The 21954-nt window shown below is 57.7% G+C and overlaps 1 protein-coding gene across 1 annotated transcript; it reads right to left on the bottom strand.

Moving 5' to 3' along the window:
- Positions 1-7744: 7744 nt before the first annotated feature.
- On the bottom strand, positions 7745-21126 carry GPRC5C (G protein-coupled receptor class C group 5 member C). Its single transcript, XM_016216675.2, has 5 exons — positions 21068-21126; positions 14714-15796; positions 12096-12190; positions 9675-9824; positions 7745-8038 (listed from the first exon to the last, which is right to left on the bottom strand). The coding sequence occupies exons 2-5, from the start codon at positions 15762-15764 to the stop codon at positions 8006-8008; spliced, it is 1329 nt and encodes a 442-aa protein (XP_016072161.2). The 5' UTR covers positions 15765-15796; positions 21068-21126; the 3' UTR covers positions 7745-8005.
- Positions 21127-21954: the final 828 nt, after the last annotated feature.

Here is a 21954-nt window from a genome sequence, read left to right as displayed (position 1 = left end):
GATACAGGGAAGGCCAGGGCATCCCCGCCTCTGTCTCCTCTCGCCGAACTCCACCCTGAGGGAGAAGAAAGGGGTAAACTTAGAGTGGTGAGAGCATGTTCAAGTCCAACTGAGCACATAGGATTCCTGCCCTCCACCTAAGTTCCTCAGTGACAACCAGGTTCCAGCAGAGACCAGAGGTGGGCACACCTGGAATGAAAAGCAGGAGTGGTATCGCCCCTGTCTCCCAGCTCGCCAGGGGCACCCAGAGATAGTGGAGTCTAGGGGAGCTGCCTCCTCCTGAGTCAGGGGTAACACCCTGGGATCCCTCCAGGGAGCAGGACAGGGGACAGGAGGTGGGTGAGGGGAGGCCTGGGAGGACCTCTCACGGTGACAACAGGGGCAGAGCTGGGAGGTCCGGCCCTGCGTCCTGGCCCCGAGCTGCACCCTAGCTGCTGGTGCGCCCCTGTCCAGTTGGTTCGCCCCCCTGTGAAATGCAAACACTTCTCCGGATGCAGCCCACTTCACAGGAAGCTCTGCAGGCAGGCAGAGATGTGACTTCGTCAGGTCACTAAGCTGTGGTTTACTGAACTGTGCCATGTGCCTGCCTCAATTTCTACTCCTCACAGCTCAGGAGATATGAGACACCTTACCCACCCGTGATGTTTAATACGCGTGTCCCTGGTAGCCCCCAAACTTCGGACCCCGTTCCGGGGCTCTGCAGGGACCTCGCAGGGCAGGGGAGAGCGGCTTTGAGAGGCCATGGGAGGTGCCCAAGCTGCCAACCGAGAGCAGAGAAGGAAGTGGAAGTTGGGCCACTGGGAATCCAAAATGTGAAACTTCCCAGGGACCCCCTGCTCCCCTGCCTCCCGCCTCCCTGCCCCTCTGCTTCCTTCTCCTTCCGTTCGGGGGACAGTCCGTCAGCTCTTGCCGCTGTGCTGGCCGAGGCTCGGGTGAACCAGCAGGCAGGCAGTTCAAAAACCTCGCATTTGGCTTCAGGAGCCACATCTACCCTTGAGCTTGAACATGTGAGTTTCTGACATTCTGGGGATGACCCCAACTCCCAAGGCCTCGCAAGGTCAGAAGCTTCCTTCCCCACCCTCCCCTGTAAACATCATTTAAAATATATATATATGTTTTTATTGATTTCAGAGAGAGGAAGGGAGAGGAAGAGAGAGAGAGAAACATCAGTGATGAGGGAGTCGTTGACGGCTGCCTCCTGCAGGCCGCCACCTTCTGCATGTCAGCGCAGACTTCTTGCAGCTCTTCCCTCCTGTTCCTTCTGCGCCTTGGGTGCCCCTCTCCCACCTGCCCCTCAATATCCTACGATAGCCACATCTTTCAAAAGTCCAGCCTGTCCTTCCCATAAGACTTTGTCCAGGGACTGGGTTGTGGGGTAGACACACTGTGCTTACCCCGGCTCCCACGTGACCTCACACTTGGACAAGCTGCCCAGAACCAGGGGGCCAGGACACCTCCCTCCCAGTTGACTTGCAGCCAAGACCTAGGACACATACTCTCTGACTCCACCAGAGGGCACCTATGCCCAGGCACCATTTATTTGTTTATTTGAGAAATATTTAATGGCTACCTACTTTGTGCCAAGCACTGGGCCCAGAGATGAAGACATGAAGGTTAAACATAAAACAATTCTCCTCTCCAGGAGTTTGTGGTTTAGAGGGAAACATGTAAAAATGGAGATGGGAAAACAAAGGATTACCTTAAACTACTTGGGTCAAGGCAAACATCCCAGTGGCCTGGGTGAGCGAGAGAGGGCCCATCCCTTTGTCAGACACGGGAAATGGCACCGACAAGTGACTCCAAGGTCCTGGACCCCAGCCCTGTGCCCTTCCTCCATCTCAATCCCACTTCATCCCTTGAGGAATTCTGGGAGCCCTTGAAAATTCCACAAGGATGTCTGGCCAGACCCCAAACGGAACCGCGGGAGGTGTTGGGGGACCAGCCTGAGGTGGTTTGTCTCTTCCTTCTTCTACCCCACACACCCAGCCCCCACCGCAGTCCCAACAAAGGTGAGAAGGCTGTCCCCTTCGGCTCCACGTTCCAACCTGACAACCTCTCTCAAGTAAGCCCTCCCCCCAACACAGCTCCACGGACACACTCGCACATAGGGCGGCCCTGTCCTGCAGCCCACACCTTAATGACATGGTAAAGCAGTTGTAGTGTTTCCTCCCAGGGACAGGGGTGTCTGACACCGCTGAATTGATGACGGGAGGCGGGGTTCAGGCATTTGAAGAGGTAGAATTGTGTGCCAGACAGACTTGGGTGCCAGGAGAGAGAGCCGTGTGAGAGCTGATGTCACTTAGAATGGTGGCAGGGGAGAGAGAGCCTTTAATAAATATTGGTGAAGAACTGGTGAATGAATGAATGAATGAATGAATGAGCCAACTGTCACTCGCGAGCCTGCACTGTCTGCCCCGCGGGACACAGCGTGTTTTATAATGAGCTGCAGAGAAGCAGCACACGGCGGCAGCTGGCCGATCTGCTCCTCGAACGCCGACCTAATTCGGTCTTCGCAGAAGGGCGGCTAGGAAGCAAGGCTGGGGTGGGGGAGCGAGGGGGTCCCAGGTACCTACGTGCAATGAACACACTCTGCCTTCCCCAGGTCCCCCATCCTCTGCCTCCCCAAAAACCTTCCCAAGGGGAGAAGGCACTGGAAAAACTAGGCAGAGCGAGAGGTGAGCAGTGGGACACAGGAAGGCTGTGAGGCTGGTCTTGAGGGTGCGGCGGGGACGGCGGAGGCTGGTGGGGGGAGGGGAGGGCTGTTTTTCATGGAAAAGGAAAGAATGAGAGAAAGGAAGGGAGAGAGGGAGAAACAGTAAAACTTCTTCCCGCATCTGCAGGTCCCAGTGACCACCCCCCACTTTAACCTTTGTTATGGTCTTTGACTACGCAAATGCAGGTAAATATGACTGTGGGAGCCAGGGGACTACTAAAACCTTTCTCTTAAGTATGGGGGTGAAACCTTTTGAAAATCCTACTTTGCATGTGGGGTGGGGGTAGGGATAGGGGTTGGTGCCAACAGTAGCCCACCCCCGCCCTCTCTGTGCCCACCACCTGGCTATGATGAGCCCTGGGCATGAGCCGGGTTAAGGGATTGGGATCCATTCATTTTTCTGTCTTTCTCCAAAACCCTACTCCTCCCCTGAGTGTGTATGTGCTTGTGTGTGTGTGTCCACGCCCTGTCTGGCCAGCTCCAAGGACTGAGTCCATAGTTGAGCCCCTGCTGACCAGGATATTCCCCTGACCCTCACTCAGTCCTGACAGCCTCAGTTGGTGGCCTCAGCCACGGCCTCCCCTCCCCCACTTCCTCTCCATGAACCCAGAGGCTGCCTGATAGACACACCCTGTGAGTCTCCTTCTGGTGTCCCAACCACTTTACCTGCTAGTGACAAAAAGCCATCGAGTCTCCTGCACCCCTGTCCCAGGGCCTGCTTGGCACCCTCATCAGGGCAGGAGCTGAAAAGATGTGGCCCAGTAAGAGGAGCTTCGGCTGGTCACATGCTGCCAGCTGTTGTCAGGTAAGGGTCACAGTCCCCAAGCTGTCCTGAGACATCTGCAAACCAGCCTGGAGGAGGGGGGGCCCTGGAATACTGACTCTTGGGCTGGCGGGGACCTCAATGCCCACTTAATACCCCAGAGGAGTGGTTCTCAACCAGGAGAGTTTGCCCCCAGGCGACATTGGCAATGTCTGGAGACATTCTTGGTTGTCACCATTAGGAGGGTGGTGGTGCTATTGGCATCTAGGAGGCTGCTCAGCATCTTACAATGCACAGGGCAGGCCCCTCCACGAATGACCAGCCCCCAAATGTCATCGGGGCCTGGCTAAGAACCCCCCCCTGGAGCCTAGAACCCTGCACTGGAGCCCAGAACCTGGCCCTAGAGCCTGACCCAAGGCAGTGGTGGGGCTTCCTGGCCACCAGCCCCATTACACCCACTCGTGAAACTTAATGAGCCCAAAGGACTTCCCAGGAGATTCCTCTCTGGGGAACTGGGACCTGCTGTGCGCTGGGCCCAGAGACACCCCGTGACCTCTGCAGTATCAGCCGGTCTGGGGCTGGCGGCCTGGGGGGGGTCAGGAAAAAGGCAATCCCGGGGGGCTCAGTGGAGGACCGGGTCTTGGGGTAGGGAGGGGACACCGCGACCGGCCGGCTCCCGGGGGGGGGGGGGGGGGGGAGGGGAGAGCTGGGCGGGCGGCCCCCAGCCTGCGGCCGGGCGACAGCTGCGGGGATCAGGTTGCAAGGGCGGCGGGCGGGGCTTGGGGTGCGGAGCGGGCGGCGGCCCGGGGTTGGCCGGGGGCGGGGGCGGGCCCTCGCTGGAGGGTGACGTCCGAGCGTCCGCAGCCCGGGCCCCACCCCCACCCCCACCCCCACCCCCACCTGCCGCCACCCCAGGTGCGTGGGCTACGGTGTGGTGTCTGCGGGTGCGGCCGAAGGGATTCGGGAGCCCGCGCCCTCCGGCCACCCGCTCAGGACAACCCCGCTGCTGGACCATGAGACCTCGTAGGCCGCGCCCCCCACTGCCCTCGTGCCCCCGCACAGCGGAGGGGCCGCTGCCCCCCTGGTGCACCCGCTCTGGGCTGTCGAGCCAGCAGAGGGCGCCCCCCTCGCCCCCGGCTCGGAGATACCGGCGGGGCGAGGGGAGAGCCGGGCGGGACCCAGCGCCTTGCCCCCCGCACAGCCAGGCAGTGGCCTGGCACCACCCAGCTCTGCCCCAGACCCGAGTCAGGCTGCTGGGGCGCAGCCTCAGCACAGCCCTGTCGTTTGGGGTTCCTCCCAACTGCTGGGGACCCCAACACCAGGGCTTAGGCAGAGCTGGAAGCTCAGGTCCATTTCACAGGTGAGGACACTGAGGCAGGGTGAGGGAGCTGCCCACGGACAGGGCTAGCAAGAACCAGGAGCCACCCGAGGCTGCCCGATGCATCCCCTCGGATTCCGCCCTCCCACTGGCGAGGGACCTGGCGCCAGGGACAGCAGAGGAAGGGAAGGCAGGGAACCTCCAGAAGGCAGACAATGGTGAGATCTGCCCTGGAGAGGAGCACAGTTGGGCAGGAAACACAGGGCAGCCAGCTCCTGAATGCTCTGTCTTGGCCGTGACTTTTAGGAGTGACCTTGACGAGCTAGATAGAACACTAAATATTATGAACTCAGGGTGTTAGTACTTCCATTTTGCAGATGAGAAAACTGAGGTGTCAAGAGAACTGCCCAAGGTCACAAAGCTAGAGCGCAAGAGCTGAAGTCTGCGCTGTAGCCGTCGGATTTCTAGGTCTTGTTCTCTCCTCCGCAGAGCTGCCTCACGTGACAAAGTCAATTGGTCTCTGGCCCCACCTCCTTTCCCGAGGGTACTGGTGTCCCTCCCTTAATCACACACCCCACAGTGAGACCTTCAGGCTAACCGCCCATCAGCATCCTCTCCAGGAAACAGAGGTCAGAGGCGCCCCTGAGCCCAGGAGGATGAGGTCAGCCCATTACCGGGCTGGTGCAGATGCTAAATAATTCATGGACTGTTGTGAGCAAGGCCTGCAGCTTCCTGCGGGGCTCCGAGTGCAGACAGCAGACAGGAAGCAGTCTGGTCACCAGCACCTGGGCCTGACCCAGCACCCCCCTGGGGCTGGATTAAGTGACTAGTCTCGGTGAGAATGGGTTTGAGGGCTGACAGACACTTACTAGCTGCATGGCCACAGGCAAGTCACTTAAACTGTTTCTTGCTCTTATGTGAGCTGTGAGGGTCCCTGAACAAGTGTGGGAACCACATGTGTAATCCAAATACTGGGGGTGGCACTTGGCAGGTCCTCCAGACCCAGGGGAGGTGTTGAGCATCCCCTGGCCCCAGTACAGCTTCCTGGGAGCCCAGCATTTCACCCAGCAATGCCCACCCCCCTGCCCCCAGCATGCCAGGCAGCAGCAGGACTACAACAAAGGTCCCCCTCTCCTGCCCCATCCCTACATTCCCAGGCCTCGTGTGTTGCGTGGGTGAGGGAGCACTGCTCTGGGGCTGGGCTGGTTTGGGAGGCCTGGTTTCCTCTCTTAGAATAAATTCCCAATCAAGAAAAAAGTTACATGGAATCAAACATCCTTTCTTGGTCTAGACCGCAAGGAGAGTTAAAAAAATATATATTATTAATAAAGCCCAGAAAAATTCTTAATGAACACACAGGTATCCAGTGGTAGTAATTCCTCGCAAACGGAGAGTAAGGTCACTTAATTCCGAGCAGCATGAAGTCCAAACTTGGAGCCGGAGTTTGACGGAGTGGGTGTGAGACTCACCCAGGTGCTGGCCTGCGCTCACCTGCAGCAGGCTCTGGTCTCTTCTGGTTTTCTTCCCGTCAAGTCTTGTTTGTGATGCAGCTGGACCACTTCTCTACCTTCCCCACTTGGCCAAGGGCCAGGGTATCAGGGGAGACCTGGATCCGGGCAGACCTGCTCCTTTTAGGAGCCCGTCCCTCGCCAAGCCTCCGTGCAGGCCTCCAGGGACTCGGACTATGAACAAACCCACATTCACTGCAGGCCGCTACCTGTGGCCACTTGGCGCTGCAAAGGACTCACGTGATACTATCACCTCGAAAAGCAGGGTAGTCCCTTTGTTCACCGTAAGGGATCTTCAGGCCACTAACCTAGATCAAGAGACATCTGAGGTGCACAGAGCTCTCCCCTTCCCTCCCGTCAGAGGGAAGTTATACGCCATTCCTGGACCTGAGCAACCCAGTACAGCAGATGGGGGGGGGGGGGGCGCAGGTCATGCTGGGTGTACAGTCCCACTCTCATCTCCAGGGCCTGTTCACCCAGTGCAGCTCTGGAGAAATACTCCAGGGGCGAAGGCACAGGCTGCTGGAAGCAGAAGGGTAGCCCTGAGCGGTGGGACTGACTACAGGGTGATGTTGGGCACAACCCAACCCCCCTCCGATGCTCCTGTCCTTGCCATGATCATGGCACCCAGAGGTGATGCTGGGGTAAGAACTGAGCTTCGGGGGCACACTTGGGGGGACAGCCCTGGGAAGAGCCAGCTCTGTCTGGGACCAGAGGGCAGGACAAAGCCAGGGAGACAGTGCTACCGAGAAGCTGTGCACATCTCCATCTTTGGTGCCAGCATCATGCAGTTCCCGTGGATGTCCCCCACTTCCACAGGTGGTGTCATCGAGGTGGCCAAGGTGAGGTAGAAACCTTTTTCCTGCCCGTCAGAAAATGGTACAATGTTCAGTCCCAAATGCATTTATCTAAGGGGCCTCCCCAGGTCCCACAGGTCTGTCCCAGAAGAGGCCTGGACCCCAGTCCACGTGGTCCAGGACGGTCGTCTGGTCCCTGAGAATGCAGCCCCAATCCCCATCTTGTGCTCAGTGGGGCCCAGTTCATCAAAGGTGGGGTCACGTGCAGAGGGGCACAGAGTGTGGCACCACAGAGGCTCAGGGCCAGGGCCCTCAGGCCATGAAGAGGCGCAGTGTTGGTCCAGGCCTTGAATGAGCCCTGCCCCAGCTTGTGGCCTTCCATGGTCCATTCAGGTGGTGGCAAATGTCCAGATGAGAAGGGCAAGGGCCAACCTCTGCCATGGCATGACTCCAAAGACTCACAGAGCTTCACCTTGATTCACCTGGGCGCAGGGTGAGGCAAGCTGAGCTGGACACCCAAAGGATGGTCAGGGAGGCCCACAGAGTGAAGACAGGGGCATCTGAGGGTGGCCGCTTGGAGAGCCACGGTAAGAGGACACAGGGGCTGTGACGTGGGGGGAGGGTGTTGCGAGGGGGATGGAGGCAGACTGGTCTGCAGACAGCTCCTGTGGCCTCAGTCACTTGGGTACAAGGAGAGGCTGGGCAGGGCAGGTAGGGGGTAGACTAGAGCCCCAGCCATGAGCCTCGGGGTTTCACAGGGCCCCCCCACTTGATCCATTGCTCCACATTGATGGCCTCCAGGCCCTCCCAGCTCCAATGACAAAGGTGGGAAAGTGCTGGGCCCTGCCCCAGCCAAGACACAGAGGAATGACATCAGGGCGACGTGCAGTCCGGGGAGCAGGGCGTCTACCATCGCGTTTTATTTTGCAGGGACTGAGCCTAAATTAACCAGAAAGAACAACAGTCAAAGGGGACTCCACTGCTGGGGGCCCAAGGGCTGGTTTATACTAAAAAAAAGCGAGGGTGTCCCCAGGGGCTGGTGCAATCCGACACAGAAGGAAAGGCTTAGTGAAGTTTCACTTTCCTCTTCTGGCCACCGTTCTCTCCCTCCCAACATGACTTTTTTTCCTACAACCAGTGTCAGAAAATAGCTGCTGGCTAGTTGGGGAGGAACATTCCCAAGCCTGGGAGGGGCGGGCTTGGCAGCCCCCTCACTAGGCCTTGAGCCAGTGTCCAAGGGTCAGGACACCACGGCTTGTTTGCACCCAGGCCACTGGGGCCCGCTGGCTGTCCCAGGGCATCTGGAAGCCAGGGTCCCAAGAAAACCTGGCTGGTCTTGGTGGGGCCGTGTCTACGGGCTATGTAGACTCTCTGGGTCAGTTTGCTGACCTGTCATAGGGGACAGGGGAGCTACACCCCTAACCTTCCCCCAAGGCCCCATCTAGCCCTAAAATGGTCCAGTTCTGGGATCTGGACTCTGGAAAGAATACTGTCCTGCCCACCTTTTGGGGCAGCCACGAGGATGGCAATGAGCTGGTGTGGAGAGAGACTTTGCCTTGGAGGACTGAGCAAACTGGCATTTTAATAATTCCTGCCCAGGAGTGAAACCAACCAGGGGGCTCGACCCTTTCCTGCTTTGTAAATCGACCTGAGAGCACAGCACAGAGTGAGCCTCCACCTCGTTCCTTGAAGGATCTGAACCACCATTCCCACCGAGAGGCTGAAGGTGTCCCACCTTCCCTCACATACACCCTCTGCAGAAATGCCTGCTGGCTGGGCTGCTTCCATGCTTGGTCCCCACATGTGGCCAGTGGAGGGGGTCCCAGAAGAAAGCTGCCTGATTCCAAACAAGCTCGGATGTTGGACTAGCCCCTAGACAGAAGCTGGCCTAGAAGTTCACTGTGATCCCACAGGACAGGGACACACAGGCTGTGCTGAAGGACCCTTCCCTGGGCGAGGGGTGTCAGCTACCTCCCTGCACGGAAGGAGAACCCGCAGCAGCTTTCCCTCGAGCTGGGTTTGGAGGGAGAAGGGGGAAGGAACCATCCGCAGGCTGGGGAGGTGCAGTTCATGGGACACCAAGAGCTGGGGCAGAAACGACATTCCAGAGGAAGGGTTAACAAAGCAGAAATATTTATTAGGCACCTGTTCCTCACAGAGGAGCAAGACCCAGGACAGGGAGCGCCTGTGAAATCTCTCGAGGTTGCAGGAGTTTCTCCAAAGATTCTGGAGAATGTGGGTGCTCAGAGACCACCCTCCCCCATGAAGAACACTATTTGGCTGGAGCGTGACCACTGGAGGTAACCCCAGTATGAAGCTGGAGCTGGCTCCTCGACTCCACAAACACTGGGGAGTGGGTAGGGGCACCTAGGACACCCACCTAAACCCTGGCCATCAGGGAGGGCCTCAAAGCTGAGGCATGAGCTGCCCTGAGCCATGGAGGCGGAGTGGGGAGCAAGAGAGCCCGGGGCTAGTGGGCAGTCCCTGGCCCAGGCCAGGTCCCCAGCGTGCTCCCCACATCTGCCTGCCACCTCCTGGCGCCAACTCAGTCCCACACGTAGGGGTTTCTAAAGACCTGAGAGTTCTTGTCATCTTTTGGCTGTGTGGCTGCCTGGTGGCTCTGTACCGCGTACATGTCTTCAGCCCGCAGGGTTGAGTTGGCACTGCCCATCACATGGCTGTTGGCAGTGGCCCGTGGCAGGATGACATCATAAGGTCCCTCGGGCTGGAAGAAAGAGCAGGCAGTCTCACAGCCAGGTTCCCCCAGCCCAGGCGCACAAACACATGGCTTCCTGCAGGGCGGAGCCTGCCAGCTCCATCGCCCCCGCCAGGTCCCAGAGTGAGGCTGGGACAATGACTCCACCTCTGGAAATGGAGGGGCCAATCTCTGACCTCTAGCCCTTTATTTCACCAGGCAGAGGGCCAGGCCTCTGGGCCTGCGAATAAGGCCCCAAGGATGCTCCCGGACTTCGCTCCATTGGCCTTTTCAGAAGGAGCCTCTTCTCAAGCCCCTCCTGTTCCTCAAACCTCGAGCTCAATGGACAGTGAACCACTCAGAGCGGCTGTCACCTGTCCAGAGCTCCCAGCCTCCCTTCCTCCAAGACTTTTACCTGAGACCCCCATTGGCCCTACAACGCCCAACAGCACCCTAGCTGCTGGCATGCCTGGCCAAGGACATGCTTGCGTCAAGCCCTAGATGTGCCCATATATTTCTCAGCTAAAAGCCTGGGCTGGCCTGTCTGATTGGAGACTTAAACTCCCAATGCTTTTGGGTTTGAAAATTGTAAGTTTTGGAGACTTCAAACCCAAATCTGCTGCCTAGAACATGGTTCGAGCTGCAGCGGTCCTGCTCTTGAGTGGCGAGACACAGCTGAGGGATGCAGAGGATCCTGAGGGCTCCAGCTCCCAGCCCGGAGAGAGGGTAAACTCCTGGCCCAACCTGCCTTATCCCAAGGGAAAGAGCTGCCGCCACACCCCTGCAGCTCCAGGGCCCACGCCGCCCACCTGGTGGTCTCTGGCTGCCCCTCCCCTGGCAGCTCCTGGAACACTTCCATGGGTGTCCATGGGTGTTCTCAAACCTGGGAGGGCATCAGGTTCACCTGGGCTATTTAAGCCACACCTACACCTAGTGATGGGTAGGTGGGGAGGGAGGAAGCCCTGATCAACAGTGTTTGCAGGTTTCTATAGGTAGTTACTCCCATCATGGCAGATTCTAAGTTACCAAGGTGATGTCACTGGAGAGATGCTAACCACTGGATTCATCACAGCATTGGCCCCACCCAACCTGCATTTTTAGCAAGATCCCAGGTGATGGTAATGCTGGAGGTCTGGGGACCGCATTTTGAGAATCACTGTTTTTGTCCAGATCCCACCACCCCCTGGGAGTGAGGGGTGGCAAGCATGGAGCACCTTGGGTGGCTGGGGCCCAGCAGGCTCAGCTCATGTTTGGGAGACTCCTTTGCCCATCTTGGCTCCTGATGGCCGCAGGTTCAGGCTTAGGGAGAAGGGCTAGGGTTGGAAGTTTCAGGGATCTTAGCTTCACCCTGCCTCAGGGCTCCCAGCAGGAGGGGGTGAGAACACCACCCTGCTGACCTCCCTCCTTCCTGTTCCCAGCATCCTGCCAAGGCGGGTCACTGACCTCTCCCCACAGCGTCTGCCAGCCAGGAGGAGGAACATATACGGAGCAAGTGAATCTAACCCACTGTCTTCCTGTTCCCACCCCCTCCCCGGGCTAATGGAGCATCTGGTTCCCAGAACCCAGGGGAGGTGTGAGGTTGAGAGCCGCTGCCTGCTGGCGGGGGAGGGGAGCCTCTCCTGAGACAGCTGTGGCTGAAGTGTAAATACCCAGACCTGCTACTTGGTCCCGTCCCTTTGGAGCCACCAAGGAGGACACCCAGGGGGCTGAGGTCCTCCTCTGTCCCTCCCTAAGCTTCTGAGGGTGAGACTGGTAGCTCCCACCAGCTCAAAGAGCCCATTCAGCCCTGGCTGGGTTGGCTCAGTTGGCTGGGAGCCACCGAAAGGTTGCTAGTTCGATTCCCGGTCAGGGCACATGCTCGGGTTGCGGCCTCCAGCTCAGGTAGGGACGGTGCAGGAGGCAGCTGACTGATGTTTCGCTCTCATATTGATGATTCTTTCTCTCTCCCTCTCCCTTCTCTCTCTCTAAAAATCAATAAAATGTCTTTAAAAAAAAAAAAAGGAGCCCGTTCAGCATTCTCCACAGCACGCAGCCCCAGTTTACTGTGTGACACCCAATGACATGGGGCGGGCAGGTCCCCCCGAAACATAACTGAAGGCAGTGGATACATCAACTCTAGGAAAAGGGCACCAGGAGCCGGGGCTCTGGGTTTCCCGAGGCTAACGCACCGAATGGAGACACCTGCCTTCTCCCACCACCTGCACCTCACCCCGCACCAGCCGCACGGGTCCTCTGCCTGCCCACTGAGGCTGGGCTCCGTGCCTTTCAGCAGGGTCATGGGGACTTGAGGACACCACTCACCGGGCCTTTGTGCATCAGGGCCATCTCGGTGGGCTGGTACACACTGGTCAGCAGCTGCCCGTTGTACCCACTGTATGGTGACACTGGTCTCTTGGCTGCAAGGAAACGAGAGGTTTAAAGGCTGGGTTCTCAGCTCCCTTTCCCAACTGAGAGCAGGGCTCCCCGGAGGCAGGGAGAGGGGGCTAGGCTTCCAGGGGTAACATCTAACCCAGGAGGGAGCCTGGCGAGGGGTGGCCAGCTCGGGGCGAGGCTGTAGGTGGGGGGGACCCTCTGGAACCCACACCCCTTTGCTTGGATGCATGGGGAGCATGGCGCTGCTTGCCTTCCCCCTTGGACTTTCCTGCAGTGTGGGGACCCCCCTTCATCCGTCAGTTGAGAAAAACACTCCTGTCAGCAACCTTCACATCCCCACCCGCCCTCCAGGGCCAGAGGCCACGAGGGGCACCTGGGCCTCCGGCTGCCTTCCAAGAGGGCCTCCGGCTGCGGCCGCCCCCGCGCGGGCCAGCTGCCAGGCGCTGGGGTAAATACAGCAGCGGCCCACGGCCCAGGCTCCAGGGCAGAGCTGGGTGCGACTCCCCACGACCCGGAGCCCCCCAGGGGGGCTGGAGGCACATCCTGTCCCGAGGCCCCTGGGCCGGCCTCCAGGACTATTTCCAGCTCCGGGATACTTCCCCACAGCTCGCCTCCCGTGAGCCGCTTTCCCGACCCGCTCCACCCCTGGGCACTCCCAGGGTGTCTAAGGAAGGCTGCTGACCAACTGCGGCCAGGCGTGGGCGGGCAGGCACAGCGGATGTCTGTCTGTCTGTCTCTGTCTGCCGCAGGCTGATGGCCCTGCAGCTCCGAGGGGCCACAACTGTACAGTGCTTCTAAGTGCCGGGCTCACGCGATGGATTTTTTATTAGGGGGGAAAAGTAAAGGAAAAGAAACCCTCACAGCTCCAGAACCGTTTGCCCCGAGAGGACAACAGCAGGGAACATTTGCCCCGACAAACACACACGCCACCGGGGAGGAGGGGAGCAGGGCGGCTGAAGCTCCCCCAACACTTATCCATAAGCCCCTCTCTCCCGCCTGTCTCATCAATTTCCGCACCCCCAGCCCAGGTAACTCTGCTGGCCCCTCTGTTCGAGCCAGGAGCCACCTGGGGGGCAGGACAAAGGTCGCTCCTTTCCCCAAAGTGGAGCTTATGGGGATCTCGGTTGGTAGAGAAGAGGCAGGGAATTTGTTCTCTGATTCTGGAACTCCCCGGCTCTGACACTGACCTCTGGCAGGGACCCCAGAGTTGGCACTGACAATCAGGCAGGTAAAGGCTTAATAAGCCCCCAAACATCTTGATCAGCACAGTCTGGGGGTGCAGGTAGGGCTCAGACGAACCTCCGGGTTCCTGGCCATGTCAGATGAAGGGGCTGTAGCCAGCCAGTGAAGAAAGCATGCAATATGCACGCACAAGGACATATCCTGAGAGGTTCAGCTCCTGGCACACAGCAAGCGCTCAATAAATGCTAGTGGTCCTCACAGTTTACAAACGCTAGAGAAAGACTCCTTCCTTCGGGAGCTGGAAGCTCATCTGGACAAGTCTCCCAGAGAACGGGCTACCCACTCCTGCTTCCCAAGCTGCTCCCTGGGGATGGGGGGGTTGTCAGAGGGGATCTTGGCACAGGTTTAAAAGGCTTCACTCCCCTTCCTGCCCCTTCCACCCCCAGCCCCACCACGGAGAGCTGGGCTCGGCCAGGAAAGCCTGTCCATTTAACAAAGAGCCTGGGCAGCAGCTCGGGGCCAAGCGGGCTGGATAGTGGGGGTGCTTTAGATTGGAATGTGGCATGAGTGCTTTTATTAAAAAGAAAAAATTAGCCCTAGCAGATCTTGCTCAGTGGTTAGAGCATCAGCCTGTGGAGTGAAGGGTCAAGGGTTCGATTCCCAGTGAAGGGCACGTATGTTGGCTGCATGCTCGATCCCTAGCCCCGGTTGGGGTACTTGCGGGAGGCAACCAATTGATGTGTCTCTCTGACACTGATGTTTCTCTCTCTTTCTCTCTGTCTCTCCCTCCCTTCCACTCTCTCTCAAGAAATCAATGGAAAAAATACCCTCAGGTGAGAATTAACCAAAAAAGAAAAGAAAAAGTTAACTGCAAAGACTTTTAAAGGAAACTAAGATGACCAGGGATGTGCACATAATAGAAAATCAAGTTTTGAAAGGATGATTATAATAATAAAGTAATAGTAACGTGCATAGCTAACAGCTAATATTCCGAGAGCACCTTCCGAGCACCAGGCACTTGCCTTAGCTCATCCTCACCAGGATCCTGAGGCAGGATCCATTTTCATCCCCATTTTACAAAGGAGGAAACTGAGGCACGTGGAGATCAAATACCAGTCCACAGTCAGCTGTGGGGATGGGACAGCAAGGACCAGGGTAGAACTGGGGTAACTGTGGGAGAAATTTCTGTAATGCTAGGGATTTTATGGTGAAAAGATGTTCATGAATTACATGACTATAATAAAAAAAAATGTCCAAAAATGGAATTTAGGGATGTTAACGAAAACACTATGGGTCGCTGCTGGAGACCAGCCCCCTGTCCCACCCTAAAGGACCGGGAAGATGGGGGGCGCCCCATGGCCTACCTGCGGCCGGCTCGTCCATGGAAAACGCCTTGTTTTCCACAAACATGCTCTGGCCCTTCTGCTCTTTCAGGATGGTCTCATAGCCCACGCCCCGGGTGGGGTACAGGTCCCCCTGGTAGCTCTGCTCCGGGCTGGCCTTGGTCACCTGGGACACCTCAGGGATGACATAAAAGAGCACAAAGGCCCAGGCGTTGGCGGCGAGGGCGATGGCCAGTGTGGGGTCGTCCCAGGCGGGCCTGCTGCGCTGCCGGTTGCCGTAGGTGTACATGACAATCCACACCACCCAGACGGCGATGGACGTGGCCGTGGTGAGCAGCACGAACACGCCGTGCTTCCGCCAGCGCCGGAAGCGGCCGCACAGGGCGGGCCAGGCGCCCGCGAAGGCGCCCAGCAGCAGCAGCATGACGTAGATGAGGGCCATGACGAAGTCGGCGTTGGCGATGTGGCACGGGGAGGGCGCCGGGCCCGGGGCGCTGCCGTTGGCCGGGGGCCCGTCCTCGCCCGCGCCCCGCAGCAGCGTGAGGATGAGCCACTCGGTGTTGATGATCACCTCCACCAGCGTGAGCAGCAGGGCGGCGGCGAACACGGCCCAGCCCGGGGGCGCGCGGTTCTTCCGGGCCAGGGCGTTGAGGGCGAAGACGTGGGCCACCAGGCAGGAGAAGCACACGGCGAACAGGACCCCAAAGAGGAACCGCCGAGAGGCGCAGGTGGCGAAGTCCGGCTTCACCACGCAGGCAAACACGAGGCAGAAGAGGCCCAGGGTCCCCAGCAGGAAGAACACCTGGGTCCCCAAAAGGCTCCGCTTCTTGGTGTCCTGCACAAAGGGGAGGCTGGCCACGAGGATGATGGTGAGGACAAAAGTGGTGACCACACCGGCCCCAGCCACTGCCTCCAAGATGATGCCCCAGGCCCCAGATCGGTCACACAGGTTATAGTAGAGGGGGTTGAGGTCGGGGCTGCAGCCAGGGGGCGCACGGTTCTGGGCCGGCGCCCCCGGGAACAGCAAGAGCAGCAGCCCCAGGCAGGTCAGCGAGGCTCCGTGGGTGGCCATCCTGGCTCCCAGGCCGGGCTCCCGCTGGGTCCCTGAAGACAGAGGGAGAAAAGGCAAAATCAGTCCTCTGAGGTCAGGCTCTGACACTGATGCTGCACCGGGGCAGACAGGGCAAGTTGATCTTGAGATTGTCCCCCTGGGCTTCAGAATCCTTCTGAACACAGAACTCCTGGGAAGCAAATCAGCTGATCAGAGAGGCAAATGACATGAAGCCCATTTGCCGTCTGTTCCTGTTCAGAGAAGTGGGAGAAACTGTCATTGAATTTTCAGGTCCCACTTCCCCTCTCAATCATAACCTGGGTCCAAATATTCCCTGAGCTCTTGCAGCCGGGGGTGGGTGGGGGGCGGTTTATGAGAAAGTCAAAAGCAAGCATGCCACCCATTTAGCACTTCCTTTCTTGTTCTGGGACCTCCCAGAGTTCAATAGGAGACACCATGCCCGTAAACTCTGTCCATGCGATGCCTAAGTCCGTGGTGAATCAGCCCTAAGTTCATTCGTTCCATCCTTCATTCATCCAACAAGTATTCAACAAGCCCGTGACAGGCATAACTTGCAGCCATAAAAAAAACGAAGAACTGAAAAGTTGTATTTATCAGCTCTTCCCCCTGACTTCCCCCACCACTCCCCTCTCTCCAGCCCTTCACTTTCCCACTGTTAGTGCCAAGGCTTCTCTCTTCAGAATCCAAAGTTTCTTTGTCTAGTTCAATTGCAGCAGAATCAGGACAAAATCATTTCCCAGCTAGGGAGTTAACGACTTAATGCAAAATTCTCTGATGATGCATTAACATTTTAAAAGCAGGAACCAGGCAAGGGCTATGCAAAACCCAAAGAAATGAATCTATAATGGAGAATTTTAAAGCATGGTAGCTAAAAGCAAGAAAAATGTCTTTTATTCACACCAGCAAGCTAACTTATTACTCTAGCTACTCATTCGACCAGTCCCGGACCAGCAGCTTTACCAAAGGAAGCCAAACTCCTGCTCTCAACTGCAACTGGATTTTTACTGTATGAAGTGGAGATAAAGAATGTGGAGGTTAAGAGAAATTAAACACCAAGTCAGTGAGTTTTCCAATCAAAGGCTTGGAGAACAGAAAATTTAAATGCTCTAAAATGTAAGTTATAAATTCCAAAATTCTACGACATGCAGGCACTCCACATTTAAATCATTCCATATGTTCAAATAACTAGTGATAACCCTGCCTCTTCCTCTCATCTCTTGGGCCCAGGAACTCTCCAGAAAGACACCAACCAAGCTTTCCTGGGCCGATAGTGATCACTAGTGGCTGGCAGGGGAATGGCATGATCCAACTGGATCCTCCCCACCACCTCTCTTCCCTTTTGGGGGCGGGGGAAGAGAGAGAGTTTACACAGTTTACCCCCTTATGTCTTTACCATTCCTGGTTACTTAATTTCTGACAGGCAAACAAAAATCCTAAATCTCAGTTGATATAAACTGTCTCTCCATAATTAAATGGAAAGACACTAAGTGAGGAAAAAGAAAACTCATAAACTAAGTGAAACTGACAATGAAGACCATCAGCCTTCAACATCCTTTAAGATATCCTACATGCCCCTTAAAAATATTGTAGGTATCTCTGCCTTCTCAGCCACCTCCTCATGTTTCAATTAAGCTTGCTTTTCCCATTAACTTTTTTTTTAGTAAATCATTTTTTTCAATTACAGTTGACATACAACATTGTTAATTTCAGCTGTACAACATAGTGGTTCGACATTTATACACCTTAGGAAGTGATCACCCGTCAACTCTTAATAAATTAACATTCTATGTGAATTTTACTATTGTTTTCCTAAATAACTGGCACTGTAACATGGCTAGTTTCTCCTGGCTTCCAATGGAAAAGCATGTTTCTCCCGCATTGTGAATTAAATCAGCTTTTGCAGGGGACTTTGTGTAACCGTAGATCAATAAAGCACACACTGTATTTACACTGTTGGAACAAAAAGAGAGTCCGGAAGGGCTAATGGGTGAGCAGAAACACTAAACCACTCCAGGAGGTAATTTACGATGTCATGCTATAGGATCCTAAGCACTTGGCACCATCTTGGGCTTCTTGGGCTCACAGCAAAGCAGCCAGAACTTAGGGTACAGTTGGGAGACGTGGAACTGAACCCTGAGAATGGCCTCCCGGCATCTGCACATTTTCATGTGCTTCTCATCCCACCTGCCTCTTCCCGCCCCGGTTTAGAACAGGCCATTATTCCAATCTGCAAATACGGGCTGTGTGCCTAGGGGGCCAAGGCCCAGTCCTCAGAGCTTTGGAAAATGCAAAGAGGAACAAACAGTCCCCTGACTTGATAGTATTTAAAAACCTAATAGGAGACGGATCATTTGAGATCTTGCGACTGTCAGATTGGCTCAAATAAACTCTTGTAAAAATTAAAAAATCCTTTTCAAAGTATCGAAGGACTGGTTGGATGTGGGGGGGAAGGACGCTAAGCTTAAGCTGCAAGCTCAAGTCTGGTAACAGCCACGTTGTCATAAAACACCAAGCGGGTCTCATTTAGCCCTGCGACCCTTACATGTCACTCCTCCTTGACCCACCTTGCTGAGATCCACACCTGCCTGTACCCCGCTGGGGCCCAGCAACGCCCAGGCACTTGGACCAGAACCATCCCCTTCAAGTCTCACCATGGTCGGCCTCACCAACACGGGTACTTCCAAGGAAGGAAACAGGGATGTGTCCCCTCCTTCCCCAGCCAGGCAACATGCTGCTCTGAACCTTACCGGCCCCGGGTAAGACAAACCATTCCCACCCTGATAGGCCTCATTTCTCCGATTCCCTGGTAAATGGGAGGGCGAGGGGAGAGACAAGAATACACGCACTCAGGTGGGAAAACTGGGCCAGATGGACCTGGCTCTTGCCCACTGCCTAGGACAGCCACCCTGGGAGCCAGCAGGAGACTTAGTGAAGGTAACTCCGAAGAGTTTGACCTCTAGGAGTCCAGATTCAGCCAGTCAGCTGATGTCACCTTTTAAGATGGCGAAAGGACTTCAATGACATGAACCCAGCTCTGCCTGGAGACCCTGCACTTCTAGGCTGAGTCTTCTGAGAGCCAAATGTTAGAATCATGTGTGCACACGTCTCCCCTCCCAGGCTCTAAGGTCTGAGGGCAGCGAACAAGATACATCCCCTTGCCTTGAACACAGTAGGCATCTGAAAATCATTCACTGGACGGACTCAGGGCCCACTTCTCCCACCGCAGCTGCCCCCTTCATTTGGAGTCACATCTCCTTTAAGGTTCTCAGTGGGACCAAGGAGGGGACCCTCCTTTCTGCCTCACGAGTTTCCCCCACACCATGGCTGCAACCGAGCCTCAGCCTCAGATTATTTTCTGGGCAAAAGGGCTCTTTTGCTTCACCCCCCTGCAATCAGCCACATAAATATTTTTCATCACCTCTGAAACCAGCCTCTCCCCAGGCTCAGCTGCTCAGCCCAATCCAGTTCCAGAATCCCATTCTGCCCTTTTTCCCTCTTGGGGAAGCAGACAGGCCCCGGGAGTGCCAGTGGGTTCAAGGCCCAGCCTGCCCAGACTGGCTTCACCCAGCAAGAACGAGGCCAGCTCCCTTTTTCAGAGCAACCGACTTCCTCCCCCTCGCCCCCAATCCACACAGAAGCCTGAGAGCTCTCCTGAGCGAGACCCTGGGCTTCACGCGGCTGCCCGGATCTGTCTCCCAGGCTCAGGAGTACAGAGAGATACAGACCCCGGCCAGGTTACCTTCAAGGGTTCAGTGACCCTTGAGAGCTCCCTCCCAGAGGCACCTAGGCTCACCCAGGAATGCCAGGGCGCATCCTTCCTCCCCCTGTCCGCCACCACTCCACAGCCTGTCCAGCCGGTCAGGAGATGGATGGACCCACTGACAGGCCTCCCACCTCCTCCCCTTCTCCCATCCATCTCATCTCCCTCGGCTCCCAGCGGGAGAAGCCTGTGCCAGTGAGGAGCTACCTCAGTGCCCAGGTGTGTGCCGTGGGGGGTGGGAAGCAGGCTTCCTGGGTCCCCAGCTTAGAGCTCCACACGGGTGCGCATTTGGGCCCAGATTCCCTGAGCACTCTGAAACTTGGAAGTCCCCAATCCAAAGATCTGCTCTGGAAATGTCACTCTGGAATGTGCCCCACCCCCAACAGCACTCCCTCCCCCCCAGCCACATATTAAGGCTCAAGAGGGAGGGGGGTGGACGACTCCAGGAGTAAACACCCAATTTCCACATATTCTGGTCCCTGTGCTTAAGGCTCGAGACTGTGGAATTCCAGAATTCCTAAGTGACTGGGTTTTCCTGGGTGTAAAACTGCCGGCCTGTGGGGACAGAGGGGGCTACTCAACTCCTGAGGCTGCAAAGGGCCCTGGACAAGCCATTGAGGGGGGAGGGAAGGGCTCTAGAAGCCACACGGCCAGAAGTAGAGGCTCTTTGACGGATTCCAAACTCCACGCAGGAAGACTGAGTGCTCCCCTCTTCACTCCCCTCCCCGCCTCCCCCGGGGGTCTACACCGACGCTCCTCCGGACCTCGGAACAGAAGGAGCGGGGCGGCCAGCCTCTCCCCCCATTTCCTCTGGCCACAGAAACCTGCCTCCCCGCGCACCGTAGCGGGCAGCGGAAAGGACAGCCGCCCACAAGTCGCTATGGACGGTGGACTCGCACAGAGGCGGCGGAGTTGGAGGGGGCACGCCTTGGAGACCCCAGTTGTGGAGTTCTCCCCCGCCCCCCCACTCGGAGCCTCCGCGCCGGGGTTCCCCGCCCCCCGTCCCCAGCAGGGTCTGGTTTGGAAAGTTTCCGCGACCCGGCGGAGTCGGAGCGGCGTGGCCCGCGCCCGGTCCCCTGCCCAGCTCCACTCCCCGCCTGCCCGAGCCGAGCCGAGCCGAGCCGAGGGGCGGGCAGGGAGGGAGGCGGCTGCCCTTACCTGGGACGCGCCGCCCGCCCGGCTCCGGCGCGGGGTTTGGGGCCAACTCCAGCCCAGGCGCGGCGCGGGCGGGGTGGGAGGGACTCGGCGCAGGGCGCGGGGCCAGGCCCGGCCCTGGCCTAGGGTGGCTGCGCGCGGGCTGGGCTGGGCTGGGGCGCGGGGGCCTGCCTCTCCTGGACTGCGGCTGAGCCGGCCGAGCTCGGTCGTCGCTCTCACGCTGGCCTCTCCCCGGGCTCGGCTCCTTTCTCTCGGCGACGGTGGGCCGGCGCCTGCATCACCGTGACATCACCTCCATTCAGGCGCTTATCGGGCGACCGCAGCTCCAGGTATGCGCAATCGGTTTACACTGTAACAAAGCCCGCCCAGCCCTCCCCCTGCGACTCACCTCCAGGCTCCGGCGAGGCGCACTTTCCGGCCCGGGAGGGAGTTGGGAGTTTCTGGCAGAGCTTGCCAGTGGGTTGTTGCTGTTTACTGCCACGCCCCCGCACGCGGGCGCGCGCGCACTCACTCTCACGCGCGCTCACTTTCTGGACTCGGCTTTCTCTGCAGAAAGCGGTTTGGGGTGCAGCCCAGCGCACCTCGCGGGCGGGCTCTCCCTCCCCGCAGGTATCCGCGCGCGCTCACACACACGCGCGCGCGGGGGCCACAGTGGTGCGTCTGTCCGTGGTGGAAACCTAGCCTTGGTCACCTTCGTCCTGGGTCTCCCGTGAGACACTCTCCGGACACAGCTCGCTGCTCAGGGCTGGAGCGAGAACACCCTCAGACACAAAGTCCGCCTTTGTCACGCCTTCTGCGCCCCCTCCCCTCGCTTGCACACGTGGACACACCACACACCGTGTCCGCCTCTTGCATGCCCGGCTCTTCCCCAACACCGGGCCACCAAGCGTGCGTGGGAAACCACTGTGCGCGCCCCTAATACGATGGGCCGAGCTCAGAACCACTCGGGACCTCGGGAGCCAACTTCGCCCCGAACCCGACTAACCCGCGCCTGGGTTTCCAGGGAGCAGCCCAGACTCGGGCCAACTCTGAGCGCTCGCTCCTCTCCCCGCGCCCCGGTTCCCTGTTCCGACTTGTCCTAATTAGCCACCGTGCTGCTGTTCCCCGAGGTACAGTGTTTATCCCGGCCCGGGGGGCTGAGCTGCGGGCGCTTCGGCCCTAACTCCGAGTCCTGTCCTTCCCATCGCCCGGGGACTTTTCCACGAGTTCGGGTGCGCTCGGCCCTCTCCACGCCCCACCTCCACTCCCTGCTCCCAGGCGGATCAGCGCGTTGCC

Source organism: Miniopterus natalensis, chromosome 17, assembly GCF_054644295.1.
Source record: "Miniopterus natalensis isolate mMinNat1 chromosome 17, mMinNat1.hap1, whole genome shotgun sequence".
Lineage (NCBI taxonomy): Eukaryota > Metazoa > Chordata > Mammalia > Chiroptera > Miniopteridae > Miniopterus > Miniopterus natalensis.
Note: the sequence above shows the minus strand (reverse complement) of the source record. Positions and strands in the feature narration are given on the sequence as shown.